Source organism: Hirundo rustica, chromosome 6 (assembly GCF_015227805.2).
Source record: "Hirundo rustica isolate bHirRus1 chromosome 6, bHirRus1.pri.v3, whole genome shotgun sequence".
NCBI lineage: Eukaryota > Metazoa > Chordata > Aves > Passeriformes > Hirundinidae > Hirundo > Hirundo rustica.
This window is the reverse complement of record NC_053455.1, coordinates 48,797,056-48,819,466: the sequence shown is the minus strand read 5'-3', so window position 1 is coordinate 48,819,466 and position 22,411 is coordinate 48,797,056. Positions and strand designations below refer to the sequence as shown.

The window sequence follows — 22,411 nt, the reverse complement described above, 5'->3', positions numbered from 1 at the left end:
TAGCCAGCAAACCAAGAAATTGTTTGGCAGACGAACACAGATATTGCAGGAATCACCTTGGAGAGACTGAGGAGTGAAACATCCCCTGTGTGCGTTAAGCTTAATGGGAGATTCTGGCCCTTCCAAGTGGTGGCTATGCTCAACTGGATCCATGCTATCTTTTCTTTACCATACTTCATGCTCTCTGCGTTGTGGAAGGAATTATTTAGGAGCCAGTTGTTTCCGTGAACACTTACACTCAGTTCCTGTGCCCTGGCTCAGCACACTTTGCTTCCTCAGTTCCACTTGCAGCACTTTAGGGTAGTCACAGTTGTCCACAGAGGGCTTTACAGTTGATTTCAGCTGAGCAGGAATATTCTGGGAAAACCAGGTTGAAGAGGGGTGAAATTTTGCATGTGAAGTGGAAAACATGGAGCATTCCTGACTTGTGTAGGTACATACAAGTCCTGAAAACACCCAGGTGCCTCACAGAGGAGAATGTAGACAGTAGTAATTCAAAGTTTGTAACTTAGGGTAAGCCACAGCAGTGCAGTGATGTCAGCATAGGTCACTGGTGATTGCAATTCCTTAGTCTAGTATTTCTGACGAGGAAGGTGAGGGAAAATGGATGTACTGAAATGGAAATAATTTATTAAACAATATAGCAAAGCTTCAGGTCCAATTGTTTTTCATTGCTCACTTTGTTTAAATTCAGCCTAGAGACAAAAGATGTGCGTATAGCTGGAGGGGAAATCAAAACTCTTTCTGCTTTCTGCTGGCACTGAGTCTATGACAGTCATGTGAAACAGCATCTTTCTCAGTGGCCAACTTCCCTTCTCGCCTCAAATGGTCTTTAGATATTCTGACCTTGCAAAACAAACTTCCCATGCAAGGCACACTTGAATGAGCAAATAGAAATCCTGTGAGGTCTGTGAGTTTTTCTTTATTTACCATAATTTGATGCAATAGAGCCAAGGATTCCACTAAACACTGGTATAACTTGATATTTGAAGTTGTTTGGATGGCTGAATTTAGCCATTTATTTTCCCCAGATGCTGCTGTCTTGTGTCACCTGTTTATTTGTACAGGCTTTCCAGTTTGTGATAATCATTGTGCTATTTCAGAGTTGTAAACACAGTTGCTGTATCTTTGTAACATTGTTGAAATAAGAGGGATCATTTTGTTGGTTTTTTTTCCAACTGGAAAGTTTTAGTTGAAGATTACTCAGTGTGCTGTAAAGCAGCATATCAGTTGAAGGGTGACCTTTCCTACTGCAAAGGTTGTTTGTCAGTAAGAATTGTTTCACTGACTCTGCTGTGCTTTGGATGAGCTGTTAATTCACAACAAGTAAAAAGTTTTCAAAAAGAACTGCTTATAATATACTGAAACCAAAATTGCTTACATTTGGTTGAGATATCTGTGAATATTCACATGAGAAACACGGAGTTTCTCAGTGGTAATGTCAAACCCAGCTTTTCCATAGTATTTATACTACTTAAACAACTTTTATTTCTTTTATTTCTGTGTGATCACAATTTGTAGCAATTTTACGTGAAAAAGGTAGTGGAGAAGTTACATCTGACCAAGGACATGCCATTGATTTTGTGAAGCATAACTTATGACCACAGCTCCTTTTGTTCTGTCTTCAAATCCCCCTCTGTTCTTGTCTTTCTCTCTCCTGGATGCAAAGAAGATGAAAGGGCAAGCTTTCGTTTTGTAAGCTGTCACTGGTGTTACCATGCAGAGCATAGCTTGAGAATGACTTTATTTAAATGTTTCTGATTTGGAATAATTCTGACTGTTGTGCAGCAAGGATTGCTTCTGCTAAGTAACAAGATACTCCTCTTGCTGTTGTCCTAGGCATGGCTGGCATGCTGGTGGGCTGGCATCCCCCACACCCGAGTTGATCACAGGCTGCTTTTCTGTGAAATTATTTGGTTCCTCTTGGAAATGAAGTCACCAAAAAGACACTGGATCAGAATAGGCACTATTGTGAGGACTGTGCATGCTCTCTTACAAAGCCTGGCAGATGTGTTAGGGTATTGTGATGACTGCTAACAATCAGCAGTGAATCTCCAGAGCTCCATGACTGAGATGAAAGGGAACAGAAACTTACTGGGATAAAAAGTATGTTTTTGAGTACAGTACAGCCCATTGTCAGCGGCGAGGTCATCACTGAGTCCTGAGAAGGACAGGTTTGATTAGAGAACTAAAAAGGAATAACAATTTCTTCTCTCTGTGAGTGCTGCAGCATGCTGTGGTGAGTTTTTGGCAGATTAACAAACTTTCCTCTTTAGGGGAACCAGTATATAAAAAGCCTACTTACTGCTTTCTAACTAGAATACTCCAGTGGGCTTTCTCTTTCTTTAAAAAGGACACAGATTCTTTACTCTCCCATTGTACAAAGTCTCATCTGTGGCCAATATTGTTCACATGTTGCTGCAGAGAGCAGGGGCCAGATTCTGCACAAGCATTATCCCAGTGTCCTTGGAAGACTTGCTATGATGACAAATGCCTTCTCTTAGTTTTCTGCCAGGCTGAGAAAGGCAGGGCAGTAGAAAGACATCTTTAAATGTGTCTTAGCAATGTGAGACCCTGCTGTCTTGGGAATCTTTAGAGCTGATGGCCCAAATTTACTGAATCTTATGTATACCACAAGATACAATCAAAACCATTAAGACAGATTAATGTAAAAATATGAAACCATATTACTTCAAGTCGCTTAGCAGGTTAATCCTAGGGGAACTATCATTACTATCAGCAGCATAGAGACCTATGGTATGCTGTCCTGGGAACTTAGATCCCACCTGTCCTGTGAGAAAGCAGGAACTTTAAACCCAGAAACAAAATGCTTTTTGCTCTGTAAAGCTGGGGAGACCACCAGTTTCCTTGCCAGCAAACTGCTGTTTAGGGTCAGTGATGGTGCATCCTCATGCATAACTAGAGGCAAAGTCAGGAGGGAGAAGCACTCAGTCTGCCTCCTTAAAAACTAACCAGGGAACCATCAAAAGTCCAGGTCAGGCCCATCTGAAAGCTTGTCCACGGCTCCTAGGTAAAACCATAGCTTAGTTATAGTAACATTTTCTCTCTCTTCACAAAGCATTTTGCAACTATCTTAGGGAGCTGTGGTATTGGTCACACAGCTGGTAGGTACATCACAATCTTTGGGACATAATAGCACAGAAACTTATTTTCCCATGCCTAGAAATTCTTAAATTGGCAGTGAGTACCTATGCTACTTCTTCTTTCTCATCCACTCTCAAGCCCGTCTTGGTTACCACCATCCCTGTGGCTCTGTTTCCCCTCACAGGCTGGTTTCACAGATTCAGCGTGTCCAGGTGTAGCCCAAACCTGGGGGAGGGGGGCCCTGAAGGAAGCAGCACAGTTGTTCAGGAGCCACAGAAGCATCCTCCAAAGCTCTTCATCCAGCTGCTTTAACTAAGTGAAGGACCAGTTTGAAATGGTTTCAGACAAGTTTCACTGTATTTATTGAGCTGCTAAAAGCCGTGGTAGTATCAGGGGAGATTATCCCTTCATCAGCTGTTGTGTGCTGTGGTTTGATGGTGTGCACAGCAGTATTGGCTGGAACTGGGCTCTGGTGTTTTTGGTCATGGAGTCATCTTCCAAAGAGTCAGAATCAGTGTCTGACTGTGTGAACATCCCAGGTTTGAAGTCCTGTGCTTGTTCAACTCTATTTTTAGCATGACCCAGAGAGACTCCAAGGAGGAGGCAGCTGGGGCTGGTGAAGCAGTGGAAGTGCCTCTGTCTGTGTCAGTGCCCCCCGCAGCAGGTCGAGGCTCAGGTTTGCTGTGGTTGTTGGAAGCCTTTCTGAATTTAGCTGCAAGCAAATCTCTCCGAGACAAGTGAGTTTAGGGACCAAAATTTCATTCTTTAAGGTATAATTTTCTATATAACAAGCAACTATAACTGGTTTTAATTAGTTAGGCAAAAAGCATTCTTTGTATCCTGATGCTTTGCAGGCAACTGAGCAGTATTTCCTGGAATCTTGGGAACATCTGTGCTTTTTCTGCCTCTCACACTGGCTAATGAGGACTAGTATGCAGTGTTTCTCACTGTGTCTGATCTCTCAGGCTGGAAGGAGTGAAATCGCTAATAAACACTTGCCTGATAGTTGTGTCTCAAAGACAGGACATTCTTCCTTCTAATTGGGAGAAAGGGGGAGAATTCTTTTGACCGATTTCAGAGGACACACATCTCAAATCATGAAAGCATAATCTCCTAATAATTCTGAAGGATTCTTGCTCAGAGATATTTAGGCACTGGGAAACGTTTCTTCATAGAGAAAGGCTTATAGCTTATCTCCCAAATGTCTACTACTGCCCTTTGAAATGTGACGAAGACCCTGTGGGTACAACTCTCTGCTCAGACGTCACATCTGTGCAGTGGTGCCCACAATAAACGTTGTGTTTTTACAGTAAAGTGCAAGGCACAAAATACTAATCAGAGACAGCATTGCAGGCAGAGGATGCAGGCTTAGCTTTCTGTGAAAACAGAACCAGCAAACACTGAATAGTTTTCAGGAGTCCCGGAGATGGCCTTTTCTTTGAGTGGATCAAAGTTGACTTGTAAGTTAACAGTCAGATCAGGGCTCTCACTGGCCTTTGTGTGTCATCACAGAGTTTTCATTTCTCTATTTTGAAAGTATCGTGTAGTTTTGGTTTTAGTGAAAGAGTACTACAACGGAATATGAGTCACAGTTACTTGTGACTGTTGCAAAGTGCTCCTTCTGCCCTGATTTCTAATTCTGCATCATCTACAAGGAGTTTTGCTGAGTTGAGCAGGCACCCTTCTCTCCCATTTTTGCTCCTGCCCCAGTCTCCAAGGCATAGTTGATGGCCTGTTTGCTGTGATCTGGTCATGCATTTCTGTGTTTTTCTCTGAATCACGTTAAAAGGACTGATCTGGCTGTCATTAAACATTTTTCTGCTCACACTAATGTACAGCATAATTTGTGGCTGTAGTAGCCTGAGAGATTTCTGTGTCACTGAGCAGGAAAAAGGAAGAGGGTATCTCGAAATGGAAGGTGCTGCAAAATTATTACATCAGTTTGTGACATAAAGGAGACAAATTCTGAGAGCCCAGTGGGTTTGTTTCACATCATAACAATGAATTTTTAAACGGGAAATATATTTGATACTTTTTTTTCCTTAGTACAGCTCATTTTTGTGTCACACTCATTAAATCAAGGTGGCAGAGGGCTGAGCTTTTCTTTTAAAACTGTCATGTCCGAGTGGGAGAGACAGTGCCTTACCCTAAAAGATCACAGTCTGAATGCATCAGACACATGAAAGGTTGAAATGAAGAGAGGTACAGAGACAGAAAGTAACTTCCCCAAGGTCACATAAAAAGCAGCAGAGTCCAGACTGTACCATAATTCTTTCACCACTAACCCTGCCCAGGTTTTGTACAATTTGCTGACAGAACCTTTCCACATGGGGATCCTCCTTGTGAGCTGGGCTCTGGAGAGCTGCACTTTCTAAGCATACTTTACTTTGGTAACAGTAATGCTGTCATTATGCCTAATGAAAGTAAATCATTTCTGCAGCCCATCAGCACAGTCATGAGATCAGTCTGTAGTTTCTGAAAGTGAATTTAAACAGCACTGACACTATCAAGCACAATTTTAAGTGACTGTATATTTTGTGCTTCACTTTGCAAGGCCAAGATGAAAGTGATTTCCTGGATTATCTGTGATATGATTAGGTCATTTCTTTCCCACTCATGTTTTTGTTCATTTCAGTCAGTGCAACAGTCATTGCCAGTATCTAGTTCTGAAAAATCTATAACAAAGTTCCCATAAGTTTTATTCTAGTAATTTAAATGCTTTCAGATCTGAAGCAAGTTGGGCAGTTTTCAAAATCAGAAATAATTTTTTGGCTTTCTGTTTCGTTTTATTGTTTTGTTAGGGTTTTTGTTTATTTTTTTAACCAAGATTAATATCTGCATGGGAGAAATACAAAGAAAATTTGGTGAGGAATTTTCCAGCCAGCCATGGGTATATAAAAGGAAGTTTGGACTGCACTGTAGGTATGCATTTTGTGCACCTGCTTGTGTTCCACTGCTGAAGTCTGCAATCAGTCCTTTCCTGGATTCCTGAAAGTTATAAACAACACTTTATTAGAGCATAACTTGAATATCCTCATGTTAACACATTCCTATTTTCTTCTCTCCCTCTTTTGTTTAGATCGAATATAAGCTTTGCAATGGGTCTGACAAAGAGTGTGTGTCTCCCACAGCCAAATTCATGAAGAAGGAAACTCTGAAGGTATGTGCAAAGGAGTCAGGTCATCATCAGCTGACTTTCTTTTAAAAAACAAGTGGTACCTTCCAAACAAACCATTGGAAACAAACCAGTGTCATTTCTCAGGGCCCAGAGAATGCCCTGAATAGTCTAGGAGTCATTATAGGGGAAGGACATTTACTGACTTAATACACAGGATTAGATGATATACTGCAAGCAGAACAGATCGCTGTAGTTGTTTCTCTGTGTTTGTATGTTCCAGAGCCATTAGGCATCTCAAGAGGATTGTAATCCTTCACTGCTCTTAGGACAACTTGCCCAGGCAATCTGAGCGAATTGTAGCTTGAACACTTGTTTGTCTACCAAACCAAAAGTATAAATGAATGAAATTAGATTTAGTTTCTTGAATTTCAGGGGTGAGGAAGACTGGGCATCCAGCTTCTTTCCATTCCCCCCAAAGAAAAGACAAATTAGGTTGTGTTTAATGAAACTTCAGGAGCAGAGAAAACACCCGTTCTCTTGTTACGTTTTTATTCTTCTTTGTGCTCGTTTCTGGGGAACCTCTGCTGGGTCAAGTTCTTGCTGTACTGTACATAACTGTCCTTAATGCATTATGTTCTTTCCTCCCCAAAGGAGGCCATGATTACAGCTACTATATTTTCTCTGTTCTCAACCAGGTACAGAAAAAAAATTACAGACAGGAGAAGAAAAGAGCTACCAAACAACTCTTCAGTGCTCTGAAGGATCCCAGTGTGGTTATCACAGAAGACTGGCTGAAGGTATTTTACATAGACCATTTCTTCTGAGGCTGTGGGAAAAAAATAAGTGAAGTAGTTGATGTGTCTGAGATGTATGCGCTATCACTTTTTGAAGTGAAAGAAGACCAAATAGTTTTGAATTGAAGTTACTTTACAATAACTTCAACTCAAGCTTTATTTAAATAACTGCTATGAACGTGGAACTGTGGGCATTTACTTTCCACCTTAACTCAGTTGGTCTATTCCATGTCCTTAAACTGCACCCAGGACTCAAGAAGGGCATAGTACAAAGGGAAGTGATGATGTTTCACTCTTTGTTCCTCTCTGAAAGACTCTGTTGGCCTCTTCCCATAAATGTGGTTTTGTACTGAAGAGGGAATAGACTGAGTAACAGCCTGAAAATGGACAGATACAGCTTGTTCTATCGACAATTGGATTTTCTGTTATCACAGCACAGAATGAAACATATTGTACCTGATGACAAACACAATTTCTCCTTGTGCACGGACTCGAGTAGTGACAGCTTCTCATTGAAGTCCTGAAACTTGTGTGTGGCAAAGTAAATCTGGATTGACATTGAGAGATGAGCACTGGTTTTCTCCTCCTTTGGGACCATTTGGTCTTCTCAAATAATAGTGAATTGGTTGAACCTTCTATATTAGCAAAACCTGATTTCCAAACATTGCCTAGCACGAAGCTCTTAACAAAGTAACTTAAGGATCTCATTAAACAATACAGTTGCATTTGATTAGTGGCAAAAACCTCCAACATTGTTTTGCAATTATTATCAAAGGTCAGAAAGGTGACATATTTGTGGTTTATTTGAGAAGTTAGATTGGCAGCAAAGTCTTCCTGTAGGGTTTACTGTTAATGAAAAATAAATATTGAGACTTTTTAAATCGTGGAAGACCTGTTGCATGTTTGCTGTGGCTGGAGATTTCTGGTGAGCTGCGAATAAAAACAGACCACAGAAAACACTTAAGGTTTGGCCTACGTGCACTGACGGCAGGAAGACCTTAGGCAAAATCTAACCTTACTGAGAAACTTCTCCATTCAAAAGCTGTTATCTTTAATATACTCTTATCAGATTTAATGACTTCTATACAAGAGAGAGCTGCATTGAGCTTGACAGGGAAGTAAACCAGCTGGAGACAGTGCTCTTAAAAATGGGGCATTTGACAAAACCCATTAATAACAGTGTTCTGCAGAACACTATTAAAATGACTTACAAGTCGAGTTAGACTAGCTCTAACATTTTTATATTCCATGTTCTAATTGGCATGCCCTCCGTGGTTATTAACAGATCACTCTGACATAGGCCAGCAGTGCTGATTGCCTAAAATATTAATAAAACTGCTAACACTGAGCTAGTAATAAAAATAGGACGAATATTAAGCCAGTAATAAAAATATGAAGACAAGATTCTGATAGCCAGATTTCCAAATTCTGGGATTTTGCTGTGAGGTTCCTAGGACTGTTCAGGGAACACCATGTATTTTCCTTAGGAAGTGTATCATGGTGCAGCCTTGGAATAAACATATTGGAAATATTGTATAAATACTGAATAAGTTCTGGGTTTCTTCTAAGGAGCAATGTAGATGCAACCTTTTGTGTTCCTCCAGATTCGTGGGACTCTAAAGAGCTGGACCAGGCTATGGTGTGTTCTGAAACCAGGAGTGCTGCTCATTTATAAGACACCAAAGATCGGACAGTGGGTTGGGACAATCCTGCTCCATTCTTGTGAGCTCATTGAGAGACCCTCCAAAAAGGATGGCTTCTGCTTTAAACTCTTCCATCCTTTGGATCAATCCATCTGGGCTGTAAAGGTAACAATCCTGATGAGTCGAACAACCTCTTCTTGGTCACCAAAGTTTCTGAGCACTGGTATTGCCTAGCACTGATATTATTTAGTTATTCAGTTGCTGTTAGCAATGGTGAATTGACTGCATAAAAAGATTAAAGATACCAAAGCTTGATCCTTGAATGCCACCAAAGAGACATAGTCCTTGTGATTAGTTCCACAGATGTATCATTCTCAGTGTACAGATGCTTGCACAGACTGAGGAAAAAGGAAATGTGTTAGTGCAGGAAAAGAAGTTTTAATACCTAGAAGCTATATCAAGCCATGACCTACATCTTTAAAAGGAGTTGGGCACAGTCACAGTTAACTAAAGTCCCCAAAAGAAGGATGCAGAAAGCACCAAGCGCTTCACACAGTACTGGGAGATGGTTGGCAAAGTGACAAAAAAGCAGGTTTATAATTTGACTTCTTTTTTTCTAATGCCCCTGAGGTTTTGATGTTTGCTATGGACCCCAGTGTTCAGCTCAAGCCTTGACTGTTGCACACAACTGTGACTTCAGATAGCCCTTATTGTTTCTTCTTTGAAATGAAAATAGCAGGATTTTCTCCACTTCACTTTGAGTATTCTTCAGGCTGAGACAATCCCTTCCTGTACACACAGTGGCTCCTGCAGTGACCTCTGGATCTGCCTGTAGCAAGAATTATTAATAATTTTTCACACTCCTTGAAATAATTCCCAGCAGATCATAAAGAGCTGTCTTCCTTTTTCTTATTTCCTTTAAGAACAGGCAGAAAAAAAAAAAAAAAATACACGTAATGCCTATGAGCAAAGAGGAAGGTCCCAGTACCTCCTGTGAGGCACTGAGAGACACATCTTTTAGATACCCTGAAGACAAAACTTAAATGTTCTTGTATTTGTTTCCCCATCAAAAACAGTGACAGAATTATTGCAGACATAAATTCTCTAGGAGATATTATGAGTGTAAATAAGGCATTACAAGCTGATGCCTTGCTGCAAGGTAGTCAGCAGATGGAATGGAAATGGAAAGACTCACGAGAGAGCAGTGAAAGCACTTGTCATGGCATCAGAAGTTCCAACAAAAGGGAGAAGCCCTGTGGGAGCAGATCAAGCAGACACACTTCTGCTCATCCATGCAGTAAAATGAACAGTTTTAAACACAGCTATACAATCACTATAAAAAGCCTTCCTTTTTTAATAAGGTAGGAGGAGAGAATTAAAATTAACCTCAGCAACCAGGGGTGAGAGCTGCTGATTTCTGCCAGCAGCTCAGCCCTGATTTTTGCCTAAATGCATTGCTTTCCCTTAAAGTTCCAAAGGCTTCGTTGCTACCTTGCTTCTTACTCGGTTTTGTGAGTTTTGCTGCTTTTGAAATTCATAACATGCACCCAAGAAAGTTGTTGATGATTTACTGTCTGTCAGCAAAAACATGTCTTGTGAGTTGACAGGTCAACTGAATTCTTCTGAGAAGCACAGTCAGAGGAGGTAGTGAAAAATAGAATCAAAAGTGCAGTCGGATACTGAAAGGCAGAGTTGCTGACAGATCTGAAGTGTTGCACTAGGATGCCCTTTCTTTGATATGAAGCATCCCAAAGAAAGAGGAGGTTTTATCAATATGTGTATGCATGTAAATATGTATATCTAATTCTTGTGTCCCTTGAGAAAACATAAGATAGAAATAAGAATTATTATATTTAATGTGAAGGGAGTATATATCTGAAAATGTTTGTGTACTAGAGGAAGTTCAGAGAGGTTTAAATTTTAAAGTCAAAGTACTATTCTGTGTCTCTTGAGACATGTTTAGAAAGCAACATTTGAGCTGCATAGTAGGATACTCCCTGAAACCTGAATTCAGCCTGGATTGTTGTGTGCCATAGGTGCTTTCAGCCACAAGGTAAACACCAAAATACACATCAGGAAGAAATCCACCAGTGAGCTGCTTGATGTCAAAGAGGCTGTCTGTACTTTGTCAACAGTTCAAGGCTGAAACTGCTAAAAATACTGTTTTATTTTATGTCATTTCACAGCCTCTTTTTAAAGCAACTGGAACAGAATTGACTGATCTACTTTGGCTGTGTGTAACTGTGGGAAGGAAGTCTGTTTCTCATGAAATATAGATTCACCCGAGCTTAAGCAAAAAGCCCAAGTTACTATCCATCACAACAGAAATAAGATTTGGATGAACACCTTTCATTCTTGGCCAAAATGGCTTGTGAAATTTTCAGGGATTATCCAGATTGGAGTTGATGGTCCAGCTTTCACTCTCATCAGTGGATTTGCAGTTTACTCAGGGTAATTACTGAATATCTTTGTACGTATTGGCCTGGCTGCCCAGCAGATGCTTGGAGCTAACTCTGGGGTTCAGCCCTGGAACAAATGTCTGTTTCAGGCACTGCCATAGGCCTTTATGGTAGTACTAGCCAAATAAATTCAATGTGCAGGCATTTAACTTCCGCTAGAGCAGGGTGAGATTTTGGGGCACCTTTCAAGATACTGTATAAAAGCCATGTCCTACAGCTGAAAGCTAAGTATAGGCACCAGGGTACTGTGTTTCCTATAAAGCTCTCTGAGGTCTAGAGCTATCTTAGAAGCATATTGCTGAAGGAAAAAGTTCTTTATTCTATACTGCATTCCTGGCTTTTTGAGAGTTTCAGCCTGAAATTTCTTTGCAGTGTACATGGATTAGACCTTTTATCTATTTGTTCCATTCAGGCCTTTGTAAACCCAAGGCCAAAACCGTCAAGGTCCCAAAATCAGGCAGCAGTGCAAGCATCAGTAAGAAAAATTTCCCCCATGTGCTCCAAATGCTGTTGCAGAGGCACTTTGTCCAATGTGTGAAGGCAGTGTGATCCCACACCGCTCCTGGGAAGAGACATTTTTCTGAGGTGGCTGCAGGAGACTGGGGAATGCCAACCTAGTAAATTGTGTGAGGGTGTGGGTGTCTATTCTCTTGCTCCACAGAGGGAGTGTGGAGCTATCAGCTAGCAGGGTTTGCCTGCCTGTCCCAAAAGATGTCCTGGAATAGGTATTTCCCTTCAAGTTTGCTCAGAAGCTGGCTGAACAGCGTGGTGTGGGAAGGCTTTCATTATCTGCAGCCTGCTCTGACATTTATTTACTACAACAAGTAAGTTGGGGTCAGACCCACTGCATCTGGGAAAATGTATAATTTGAATTTTGTTGATTTGTAAGAATTTGAGTCATTCCTTTAAAAAAAAAAGTTCTAGTAATGGTCTTGCACTGCTGCTTTTTAGTTGTTACTCCATTCCAGAACACTACAGTTTCATCTTCATCCTTGTGGTTATCCACAGTACTGTTAAGGACATTTTTTTCCTCCTATTTTAAGCTTTCTTTCATGACTCTCTGAGATGTCTTGTCATGCTATCCAAAACTGTCAGTACTCTCCATTTTTCAAAGCCCAATCACCCCCTGTTTTGTAATGCCTTTTGAGTCTCAAATCAGACGTAAAGACAGAAATGATCTGACATTAATCCTTTCTTAGTTGTACTGCACAGGGGCTGCAGCATAGTTCTGGGTGCTGGTGCAGCTAGGATAACACTTCTAGTGAGAGATGGTCATTGGCATGGTGCTCAAAGGCTGGGAGACAGAAAGCATCGTTATCTCTGCTGGGCAGATACAGAGCACCACTGAATCTGTGAAAATGTTGGGTTTATTTTCATGGCCTTCTCTCTTTCCTTTTTCTGTTGGAAATGGCCCCTTCCATGCATGAACATGCCTTGCTGTTGAATATGTTTCCTTGACAGAGTGACCTGCTGCTTCTTGGGTTAATCCACATGCTTAAATGCCTGATAGAATCTTGTGTTATCCCTTCCTTCCCATCTCCCCCCCCCCCCCCCCCCTTTTTTTTTTTTTTTTAATATACTGTTTCTCTGTATCTCTACTGTTTGGTTGTGGGGTTTTTCCTCAAACAGCAAATACCCACCTTTGCACTAAAAACACAAGTAATGGTGTTATCAATAGTTCTCCAACGCCCTGCTCAGCTGCAAGCAACTGAAAGGAAAAATGCCATGGGGAATGATGCCTGATTGCATTAATGTCACTAGTAATGTCTTAAGTTGCTCTCGTTTAAAAATCAAATCTCAACTTTGTCAGTCCTGACTATTAAGCCTTTAAACAGTCTTAATTTTGTGAACCTCTTGTGGGAGAGGAAAGCAAAAGTGGGTAAGAAGGATCCAAGTTTCTCCTGGCAGCAGAGGAGCCCTGCAGATGTGAAGGCAAAAAGCTTGACTGGAGACTGTTGTCTTCTCAACAGCTCATCTTCGTACACTCAGATACAATTTGATGATTTCCCTACTCTTAATTCTATCCAAATTTTGTTTTTTTCTGAATATAACTAAAAAAGAAAAGTCCAGATAAAACTTCTATTTAACTATGAAACCCTTGTGTACAGGAGCAGTTTTCAATAGCAATTACAGTTCCATGCTTATCAACTGGGAGGGAGAAATCCTTCCTTTAAGGAATCTGTTTGGATACTATAATGGCCCATGTAAGGGAGGAGAGCAGTAGTCAAACTGCAGAAATCTGCCTACAGATTTTCAGTATTGTGTGGTATTCTCTAGAAAGTCAAGGAAATGTGTATTGGAGCATCCTGGAGAAAACCTTTTGCTCCCCCCTCCAGGTGACATAGTGTTCACACGAGTATTGGTGATGTTTTCTGCCCTGCATTTATTTCTGACATAACGTCTGCATATTTTAAAAAGGATCTGCTTTTCTGTTATTTGTTACAAAGTGAGGAAAAGAAGGAGCTGGAGGAGGCTGGGTCACTTTGAAAATGCAATGCAGGAGGAGGGATTTCTATTTATTTCTGTTAGGCTATGGCACAAAGTCCATACCATGAAGAATATGAAGCTGTGTTCACTGCACACAGGAACTGCTTTTTCTTAGCATCTTCTGGAATTCAGAAAAGAAGGAAACAGGGAGGAGATCAAGGAGGGAGCCTGTGATTCTGCTTGAAGAAGTGTCTCATCCAGGATGGACTTCACTTCCCTGGACATCATTTCTGGAGGGTCATGCTGAAAGCATGGTGGCAGGATGTTTACAAGACACTTTTTTTTTTTTTTTTTTTTTTTTTTTGGCCACAGCTTCTAAACCAAAAGCAGCATAAAATGAGCAAAGCCTGAAGTGGCTGTCACCCCAGGCACCACAGCATAAGGGTTCTCTGGATCTAAAGGTGAAGGACTGCAACGCAGTACAATTTTCCCATGCTGAGGAACCTTTGGTCCTCAATTTGTGGTTTTCCCTTCTTCACCTTTCCACAGACTCAGGATGGAGTTTACCCTTTGTTTACTTCCAGGAGAGCTGCTGCTGCCTCTCTGCTGGAGGCACTCACAGCTCGAGGTGTGGCTCTGCTGCTTTTGTGGTAGCCTGTGAAGGGTGTTCCACGCAAATATATCTGGCTGCAAGCAGACTCCACATGCACCTCATGGAGCAGTTCCTTCTTGGTGTTGCACAAAGGTTTGACTGATTTTTGTCCCAAGTGACAGCAATAAGATCTTTCCACTCCTGCATATCAGAACACATAGCAGGTTTTGGGCTGAGCATAGGTTGGATCAAGCCTCATTTTCATAAGGGCATATTACTGCCTTGGAGCTGCAGCAGCAGTATCGTGATTAGTAATGAGTGTCTCCAAATTACTCCATCTGCTCTGCCTTCTTTCCTTTCCCCTTTCACAAAAATGGAACTCTGCCTAGGAAAGGTGGATTGAACTGTCCAGTGCAGCTTCCAGGCCTTACATCCTTCTGTCTGTGTGCATTTCCAGGGACCAAAGGGAGAAAATGTCGGTTCGATCACTCAGCCTCTTCCCAGCAGCTACTTGATTTTCAGAGCAGCGTCCGAGTCAGATGGTAAGTTTGGGGGTTTGTTTGCTTTCTCCAGATAGCATACTTCCTGCTAGTTAAGAAAATAGGTTGATTAAAAAAAAAAAAAGTGTGTAAAGAGAAAAATGGTGGCTTGCCCAGCTTGAAATACTGCTCTTAGCAATGGTCGGAATAGGTCAAGCAGACTTCTGGCACATCTCGTTGCCCTCACTGAACAGCCACCTCTCTGGCCATGTGTATGGAAGAGGGACTTAGGCTTCTAATTGGGGAAAACCACTAAGTCAGTATAAACTAAAGGATGGAATTAGTCAGTTCCAAAGCTGATATGAAAAGGGCTCTGTTTCCTCAGTTGAGCAGAGATTTCATTGTCTTATCTGCCTCTATCTCATATTAGGGAGGGATCTATTGGAGGAAAATAACGTGGTACATGGTAATATTAAAGAGCTGTCAATAGATGTCTTTCAGCCACCTGAATTTTGCTGTAAACTATTTGTGCTGTGGTTTATGGTACAGCAGGCCCAGATGCTGGTGACTCCACATGTAAAATACCATTCTGCGAATTCTCAGAATTTTGGAAGGTAAATTTAGGTCAATATATAACAGACATGCCAGCTTGCTATGTGAAAATCTCTGTAAATTACTTCAGCAGACCTAAAATATCAGTGATTTATAAGTAGATAAGAAGATTAAAAGCATGTTTTCATTCCATTTGACCTTCAGACTACTCTATTTTTTTTATTCTTTTTTTTTTTTCATAGCAAATTAACCCAGGCTGTTCATTTTATGGATATTTTTCACCTACCCCACCAAGGGGGCTCATTTTTCCCATATGCTCCTCTGGGTGTCATCTGGAGTAACTTTAGGGACATAAGGACTTCTTATGGAGCAAAATGGGCTTTGAAGGTAGTGTCTTTCTGGTCCAGTGATTAGGTTTTACATTTTCCTAAGGGATGGAAATGAGACAATGTAAATGCACCTTTGACATGACACTTAGAATAGGAGGAAACCTTCCTTCATTACAGACTTCTGTGCTGTTTTCCTCCTGCAGTGAAAAGAGGACAGCTCATGGTGAGAGACACTGTCTTAACATTGAAAACTGTTCGCAGATGTCAGTGTAGTGAAATTACATTAAAATAATCAGAACTTTTATAGACTCCTAGAAACAGATCTATTTCCTAAAATATTGTGCTTTTGTAGCTTATTTGTGTAAAGGAATACAGTATTCTAACCTGGCTCCAAATATCACCTGCCTAGAAAGAGATATATGCAATAATCTGTTGTGGGGAAAAATAGTGCTATAGGGTAGAGCTGCTAACTTAGAGGCATTTTCAAACCTTGATTATACACATAGCCCACAGAACAGATATATAGAACAGTCCCACTGGGTTCTTAGGCAACCAAATAACTTCAACAACTGTCTGTCAATCCAGATTTTATAAAATACTATCTCCTTAGAGACCCATTGTGCTTGTCTTTCCACTAACTTAATTATTAATGATTAAACCATGGAGGCAGCCTGGCAAAGAGACTTGTGGCTGAGCTTCTACTCTCTCTTTTTTTTGATGTCTGCCATAGGCCAGTTACATAGAGTAGGAGAGCTTTAGATTTGTTCGAACTAACCTTACCCATAAAGGCTCCTAAGATAGCAAGAGCTCCCAGGAGATCATCTGAGGCAAAACATTTCTAGCTGTGATCTCTCTGTCTGGGTCGTACAACATGTGGTAGAAAAGCACAAAGGGGACCATACTTGGCACATGAGAATTTTCAGTGTTGAAATGCCTGCAGGAAGTTTTCTGCCCAGTGAATTACTATGTATCTCCAGTGCCAAAGGGCTTAAAATAGTGAGTTACTGGAACGCATTTTGAAAGCCAAGATGTTGGCCAAGATTCTTGGGAAGCATGCAGTGGTCAGGCAGATCAAAACAGAGTTGCATTTGGTTTATTGTGATTTTCCTTTACTTTGCTGCTTCTCTCCAGTAGGGTCCTAATGTTAGATGGAAAGCTAATGTGATCAAGAGAAGGAGGAGGAACTGAGGTGCCTCTCAATCAAGTATCCTAAATGTGTTTGTATAAAGTAACTAGGGCCAAATACAAGCTCTTGAACATCACCAGCAGTGCCCTAGAGCCACCTGCACGAGTTTGGAGCACCCACCTTATGCCTGGTAGATTCTGAGTCGGATGAGGTGATCATGAAAGCTGAAGCTTTGGGATCTGTCCATTTAGTAGTGGACTTTACAAAAAAACAAAAAACAAAAAACAAAAAACAAAAAACAAACAAAAAAAATTTGATACTGAATTGCATATTAGCATGAAAAATTGTGTAATTTTCAGCTGAATGAGAGTATTTGACTTCACAGCTGAGATCAGTGAGCTGTTGAAAGTGGCCATATTTTTCATAGGAAGGGCATGTTGTGAATCTCTAGACAAGAGGGAAGAACACCTTCCTCCTGACAAATGGCCAAACACATGAGTGTCATACTTGGAGATGAGTGACTTGGAGACAGTATTAATGTCAGTAGGGCATGTAAAACATATGCAAAAACACAAGAAACAGAAACTGCTACATTTAAAGAATTCTGTATAAACTGCAGTAGTTTGCAGTTTATATGGTTTGATTTTAAGCTCAGAAGACAGAACTGAAATGGTTTTAGACTGTTACATTGCTTCACCTGTTGTAAAGAGGCATCTCCAAAAGGGTGTTCCTGAGCTTGTTTCATTTCTTTAACACACTGGACGAACCTAGAGGATCCAAGATAGAGAGGAGATTGATGTCAAATAAGCAAAGCCAGCTGAGACAAAAGGGGCAGGTGGGATCTTGGCCCTTGTGTATATTTGCAGTGTGTTCACATCTCCCCCATAGTGCAATACTGTGTAAACCTACAGCATCTCTGAAGAGGTGTCCTGGCTGTGTTCTTCTTAACACAGTCTCCCATGTTAGTAGTGGAAAACGAACAACAAAGCATTCAGCAAATATAACTGGTGGAGGCCTCTGACTTGCTAGGAAATATTGTGTTGAAGCATATGTTAGATGTACAGTTCAGCCATCCAGGCAACTATATCATGATCAGCAGTTACATGGCCTACTTTTTCTCTCAGCATTTCAGAATCCTCATTTTCCCCTCTGCCGTACCATCTGTGACAGACTGTTGGTAGTATTTAAGATTGTGACTTCTGGATGATCTGCAGAACCACTGCCTGGCTACAGCAGATTTCACATTCACTGACTAGAGCAGCAGTCTGCTTTTTGATGTGTTTTAAACATCAACCTCTGGAAAGGTCAAGTCATCCTACAGGGCTCAACCTGTACAAGTGCAGGGTCTTTCTTTCTTAGCAGTTTGAAAAAAGACTGCTTTTTCCAAACCGGTGACTCTCTGCGTTTCAGGTTTGTGTTGAAGTGCATTTAGATTTAGTAGCTTAATTCTGTCCCAGTCTGTCCCCAAGACCATTCTGGAGCTGCCCTTGAGAGCTAACTGGTGTGTCCTAAGCATTTTAAGTCACTTGCTTAGATCTCACAGCGAGGATCTACCCTTCGCCATGGGCACCGCTGCCACGAGGTGTATTCCTACTAATGGAATTCAAAGTGGAAGATTACCAAGGGCTAAAATCTTAACAGTGGACTTGTAAACCACATTTACATTTTATTCCTTATGTCTGCCCTCTCCTTCAGGTATACTTTGGGTAGCCTCCATTGCCTGCTTTGGGTAGCCTCCATCCTGATGTGGATGCAGTTGTGTGGGAATCCTGATAGTCTGGCTTACAGTGTTGTTGTTTCTTTTCTAGGCATCTGGCCCTTCCCCCAAACTGATGCTCTCATTTGGGGAGGAAATTAGGTTATTGAAATAAGGGTCATGCACAGAAGCAAAGAAGCACAAGGAAGATTGCAATTTGAAACCAAGTTAACAATGAAATACACCTCTGGGTCTTGGCAGCTCCACAGAAAATAGAATATCTTTTTAGCTTTATGTTTGTGTTTTATATTCCTTAGACCTTTCACAGTGGTGTAAATCCAGGCTTTTGCAACAAGGTTTCATTAAGTTCACTGCATAAATTGCACCTGCAGCTAATTGAGAGCTCACGTCCTCGCATCTTGCGAGAAATCATGCACGCAGGCATCCAAGTGGTACAGCAAAACAAGCAGTCAGCTGAACACAATGACCTTAATGTTCATTGACTGAACCAAATCCGCCTCTTCCTCACGATTCGCGATATGTATGCACTTGAGCAAGAATTCATCGTTTCCAGGTGACAGTCTACTTCAGGTTGATTTTTAAAAGCATCTATATTGTAAGAGGCATGAGGCCAAAGCTGGAGGACTTTAATAATTCAAGAAGAATAATATTCCCTTGGTGATGCCTCTCTGGAGGAATGTGTGGTTGCTCGATGTGAGCCTTTTGAAGTCTTAATTGGCAAGAGATTCATCCCAGGTGTTCTGTAGCTACAGGAATGCAGTGGAAAAGAAACATAGTCACAAACTGATATTTCTGTGTGTAATGGTGTGATTCCATTTAGAGCAGATTTTTCTTTCTGGTGAGTGCTGAGCGAACATTGGCTGCGTCCTCTGTGACCAGCTGCTGCAAAATGTGTCAGATAGACTTGGCACATCAGATTATGAGTTGTTCAAGGTGAGTGCAAAGAATTTCAAAACTGAATAGCTTCGTGTTTTCAGTGCTGCATGTTTTTGTCCTGTGAGATATTTTTGTAATTTTAGATCTCTTCAAAGACTAGGACAGACTCAAGTTTTTCTTTGAACTGAGCCTAGGTTAGCAGCATAAGCACCTCTGTTGTTTTGATTTTTTTTTTTTCCCAAGAGGGAGAAAAAATTATTTTTGTCTCTTGGTTTTAGTAGTTCCTTTTGTCTGTGGGGAAAAAAAAAAAAAAAATAGTTGGGGCAAGCACATGCCTGCTGCTATTCAGCCTTGCAGCCTCCAGGTTTCTTCATGGTGCCAGCAGTGCCCTGCTGATCCAAGAAGTGTCCTGCAAGGAGCCATAGTGATTCCTGTTTGCACCTGAAGGCATGTACAGGACAACCAAGGGATCAGGACCAGCCAGCCTCGGTTTGGGCACAGCAGGTTCTTCTTGACCAACCTGATCTTCTATGGCAAGGTGACCTGCTTAGTGGATGAGCGCTGGAGCAGGCTGCCCAGAGAAGTGGCTGAGTCATCATCTCATCATTAAAAGACATGCAGATGTGGCACTTTGGAGCATGGTTTAATGGTGGACTTGGCAGTGCTGGGTTAACAGTTGGACTTGAGAAGATTTGATTCGAGAAGAGCTTAAAAGCTTGTAGGGAGATTCTGCCACAAGCTGACAATAAACTTCTGTGTTTTTCTTCAGAATTTAAACATACGCTCAGTTTAAGCCACAGTTTATGAAAAATTATAACTGATAATTGATTGCAGGTTTTACATTGCAGCTTCAAACTCCCTAAAAGAATATTATTGTAACTTTTTTTTTTTTTTTTTTTTTTGCTTCCTTCATATGCATCCTTTTGGGCCACCATTCCTCTCTGAAAGAACCCAGATCTTACATTCTTTTCTGGTCTAATTACCCTGTATACAAAAAACTCTATTTGAGTCACCCACTCAAAATTAGAATATGTGAGGATTGAGGTAGCCATGAAGCCTTCCTGCTGTACTGTGACTGTAGGTGACAGCCTTTAATTATGTGACCACATTCGTTTCTCCCCTTCTGCAGTTCCAGAGGGAGTGAGTAGATTTGTCAGGTAAGCAATTAAGTAATCCAAATGCTAGCATTTTTGTATCATCTTCACAATCCAGAAGAATACAGCTCAATAGAAAGGTCACTCAGATGTAAAAACATTTTATATAGGCCTTTAGCAAGGAAACAGGTTTATCTTGTGTACAATTCCTGTAATTGAGAGAGTATAATTTTATGGGTTTATGCTGCAATTAACACACCATTGACTTGCAGAGAATGTAACCTTTTTATTTGCAGAGGTAAGCCTGTATTTTACATCTGGGTTAGTGACATATGTTTGTTTGGATTCACAGCACCACCTGATGGCTGAAGGCCCATTTCTGGGCATGGGGATGCTCTGCATCCCTTTGGTTCAGTTTCTGTTAGAAATGAAAACAAGGGTGTACACTGATGCCATTTCTCTTTGCTGCAGGGCACAAGGAATGCTGACTGCTCATGCACAGGTAGTTCCTCTAAAGCTTTGTGTGTCTGCCTGGGACAATTAAAATGAATCTTTAATTTTTTATTTATTTTTTTTTTAATTTAAGTTCCTTGAATAAAGCTTCAGAAAATATTCAAATTTCTCATAACACTTCCCAGGGAGTTATCTGAAGAGATGGAAACCCTAGATGTATTGTGTAGAAATTTCCTCTGGTGACGTGGTGAACCCCAAATATTTTGACCAAACCTGTAAGGTCATGTCAGGACTGGTGAACACCTGTGGCAGTGGGGTGGGGATAAAAGAGCTGCCCATGGGTCATGGCCAGCATGGGCTGCTCTGTCTACATTCTCAGGGAAGGGGGATGTCTGAGGGAGACATGGGGCCACCCTTGCCTCAGCTGTCATAGGATAGTGAGTGCTGCAGAGCACTGGGGAGATGACCTCAGTGCTGCCTCAAAGGGCTCGCTGCTACAAATCAACCTACCTGTCAAAGCACCCGATTTTAACAGCCTACTTAATACAAAAGTATCTTGATATACGCAGCATTTCCAAATGTCAGATCACACAGTTCTTCCTCTGTGGAACTGGAAAAGAAAAGCAAATTTAAAGGCAAAGGAGAATCAAGGTGCAGACCCTGAGCAGGGGTGTGCTTCCTTGTGTGGCACAGCCTGAAACAGATTTGCATAATGGTGGGTTTGGGGGAGAAGGGATATGTAGGAGGAGGTGGATTTGTGCTCAGTGCAGCCATTAACTAATGGGTTATTCATGCAAATCCTCTACATAGTGAGAAGGGAATAAATCTCTGCCTGTAAAACCTTAATGCAAGAATATATGTTAAATACAAAATAGTGAGAAATCAATTCCAACAGCATTCAACCTTTCTAATCTTTTATTAACCATTATTTGTGATGTTATTATTAAATTATAAGCTGATGCTGAAGGAATTTATTGGAAAAAATTAGAATAAATGAGTGGGGCTCTGCAGTGTTTGTGGCTAAATGTTCAAATGCAATTCTTCAAAGATTTGAGTTATTTTTATTTTACTGGTTGTCGCTTTGTATCAAAGCAAGCATTGAAAGCCACTCAAATTTATAAACTTTTCTTTATATACATGTTCTAGATAATTTTTTTTAAACTGTCATTAATTTTACAGAACCAAATTTTGGTCATGTTGAAGTTGATGGGAATTATGCCTGGGAGAGCAGCAAGATCCCAGTGAGATTTATGCATGTGCTTGATGCTGTGTGATAGAAAATAATCTAATGGAAAATTTTGCCAAATGGGACCAGAAATGAATGCAGTCCAGGGAAACCCTGTTTGCAGCATTTGCCATTGCTAGAGCAAAATCCTTTGTTTCCTTCACTGCCTCTCCATCACACTTCTAATTATTATGAAATGTATTCTGAGAAGTGTAATGAAGAGGTCTGTTTTACAAGCTGGAAATTAAAGGATGACTCCCTTGATACTTCAATTCTCGAATGTTCAGCTAATGGCCTCATTAATGACTGCACTACAGAAGCAGGCTATTTTCAGGTGCTTCCAGGAGTACAGCAGGTCCAGCAGTGTGGTGGTTGGGCTTTAACACACAGCTTTGTAGCCTTGTATGGAACAGTGCAAAAGG

At 41.0% G+C, this 22,411-nt stretch overlaps 1 protein-coding gene across 5 annotated transcripts in view; it reads left to right on the top strand.

Annotated features, from left to right (window-relative positions):
- The window catches only part of OSBPL5 (oxysterol binding protein like 5), a 192,665-nt gene that overhangs the window by 136,533 nt on the left and 33,721 nt on the right, over window positions 1-22,411 (top strand). For all 5 annotated transcript variants that reach the window (XM_040067124.1, XM_040067126.2, XM_040067125.1 and 2 more), the window contains exons 5-8: window positions 6,185-6,265; window positions 6,919-7,020; window positions 8,622-8,825; window positions 14,596-14,680. In XM_040067124.1, the coding sequence (XP_039923058.1) occupies window positions 6,185-6,265; window positions 6,919-7,020; window positions 8,622-8,825; window positions 14,596-14,680 (472 nt within the window). The remainder of the gene's footprint in view (window positions 1-6,184; window positions 6,266-6,918; window positions 7,021-8,621; window positions 8,826-14,595; window positions 14,681-22,411) is intronic.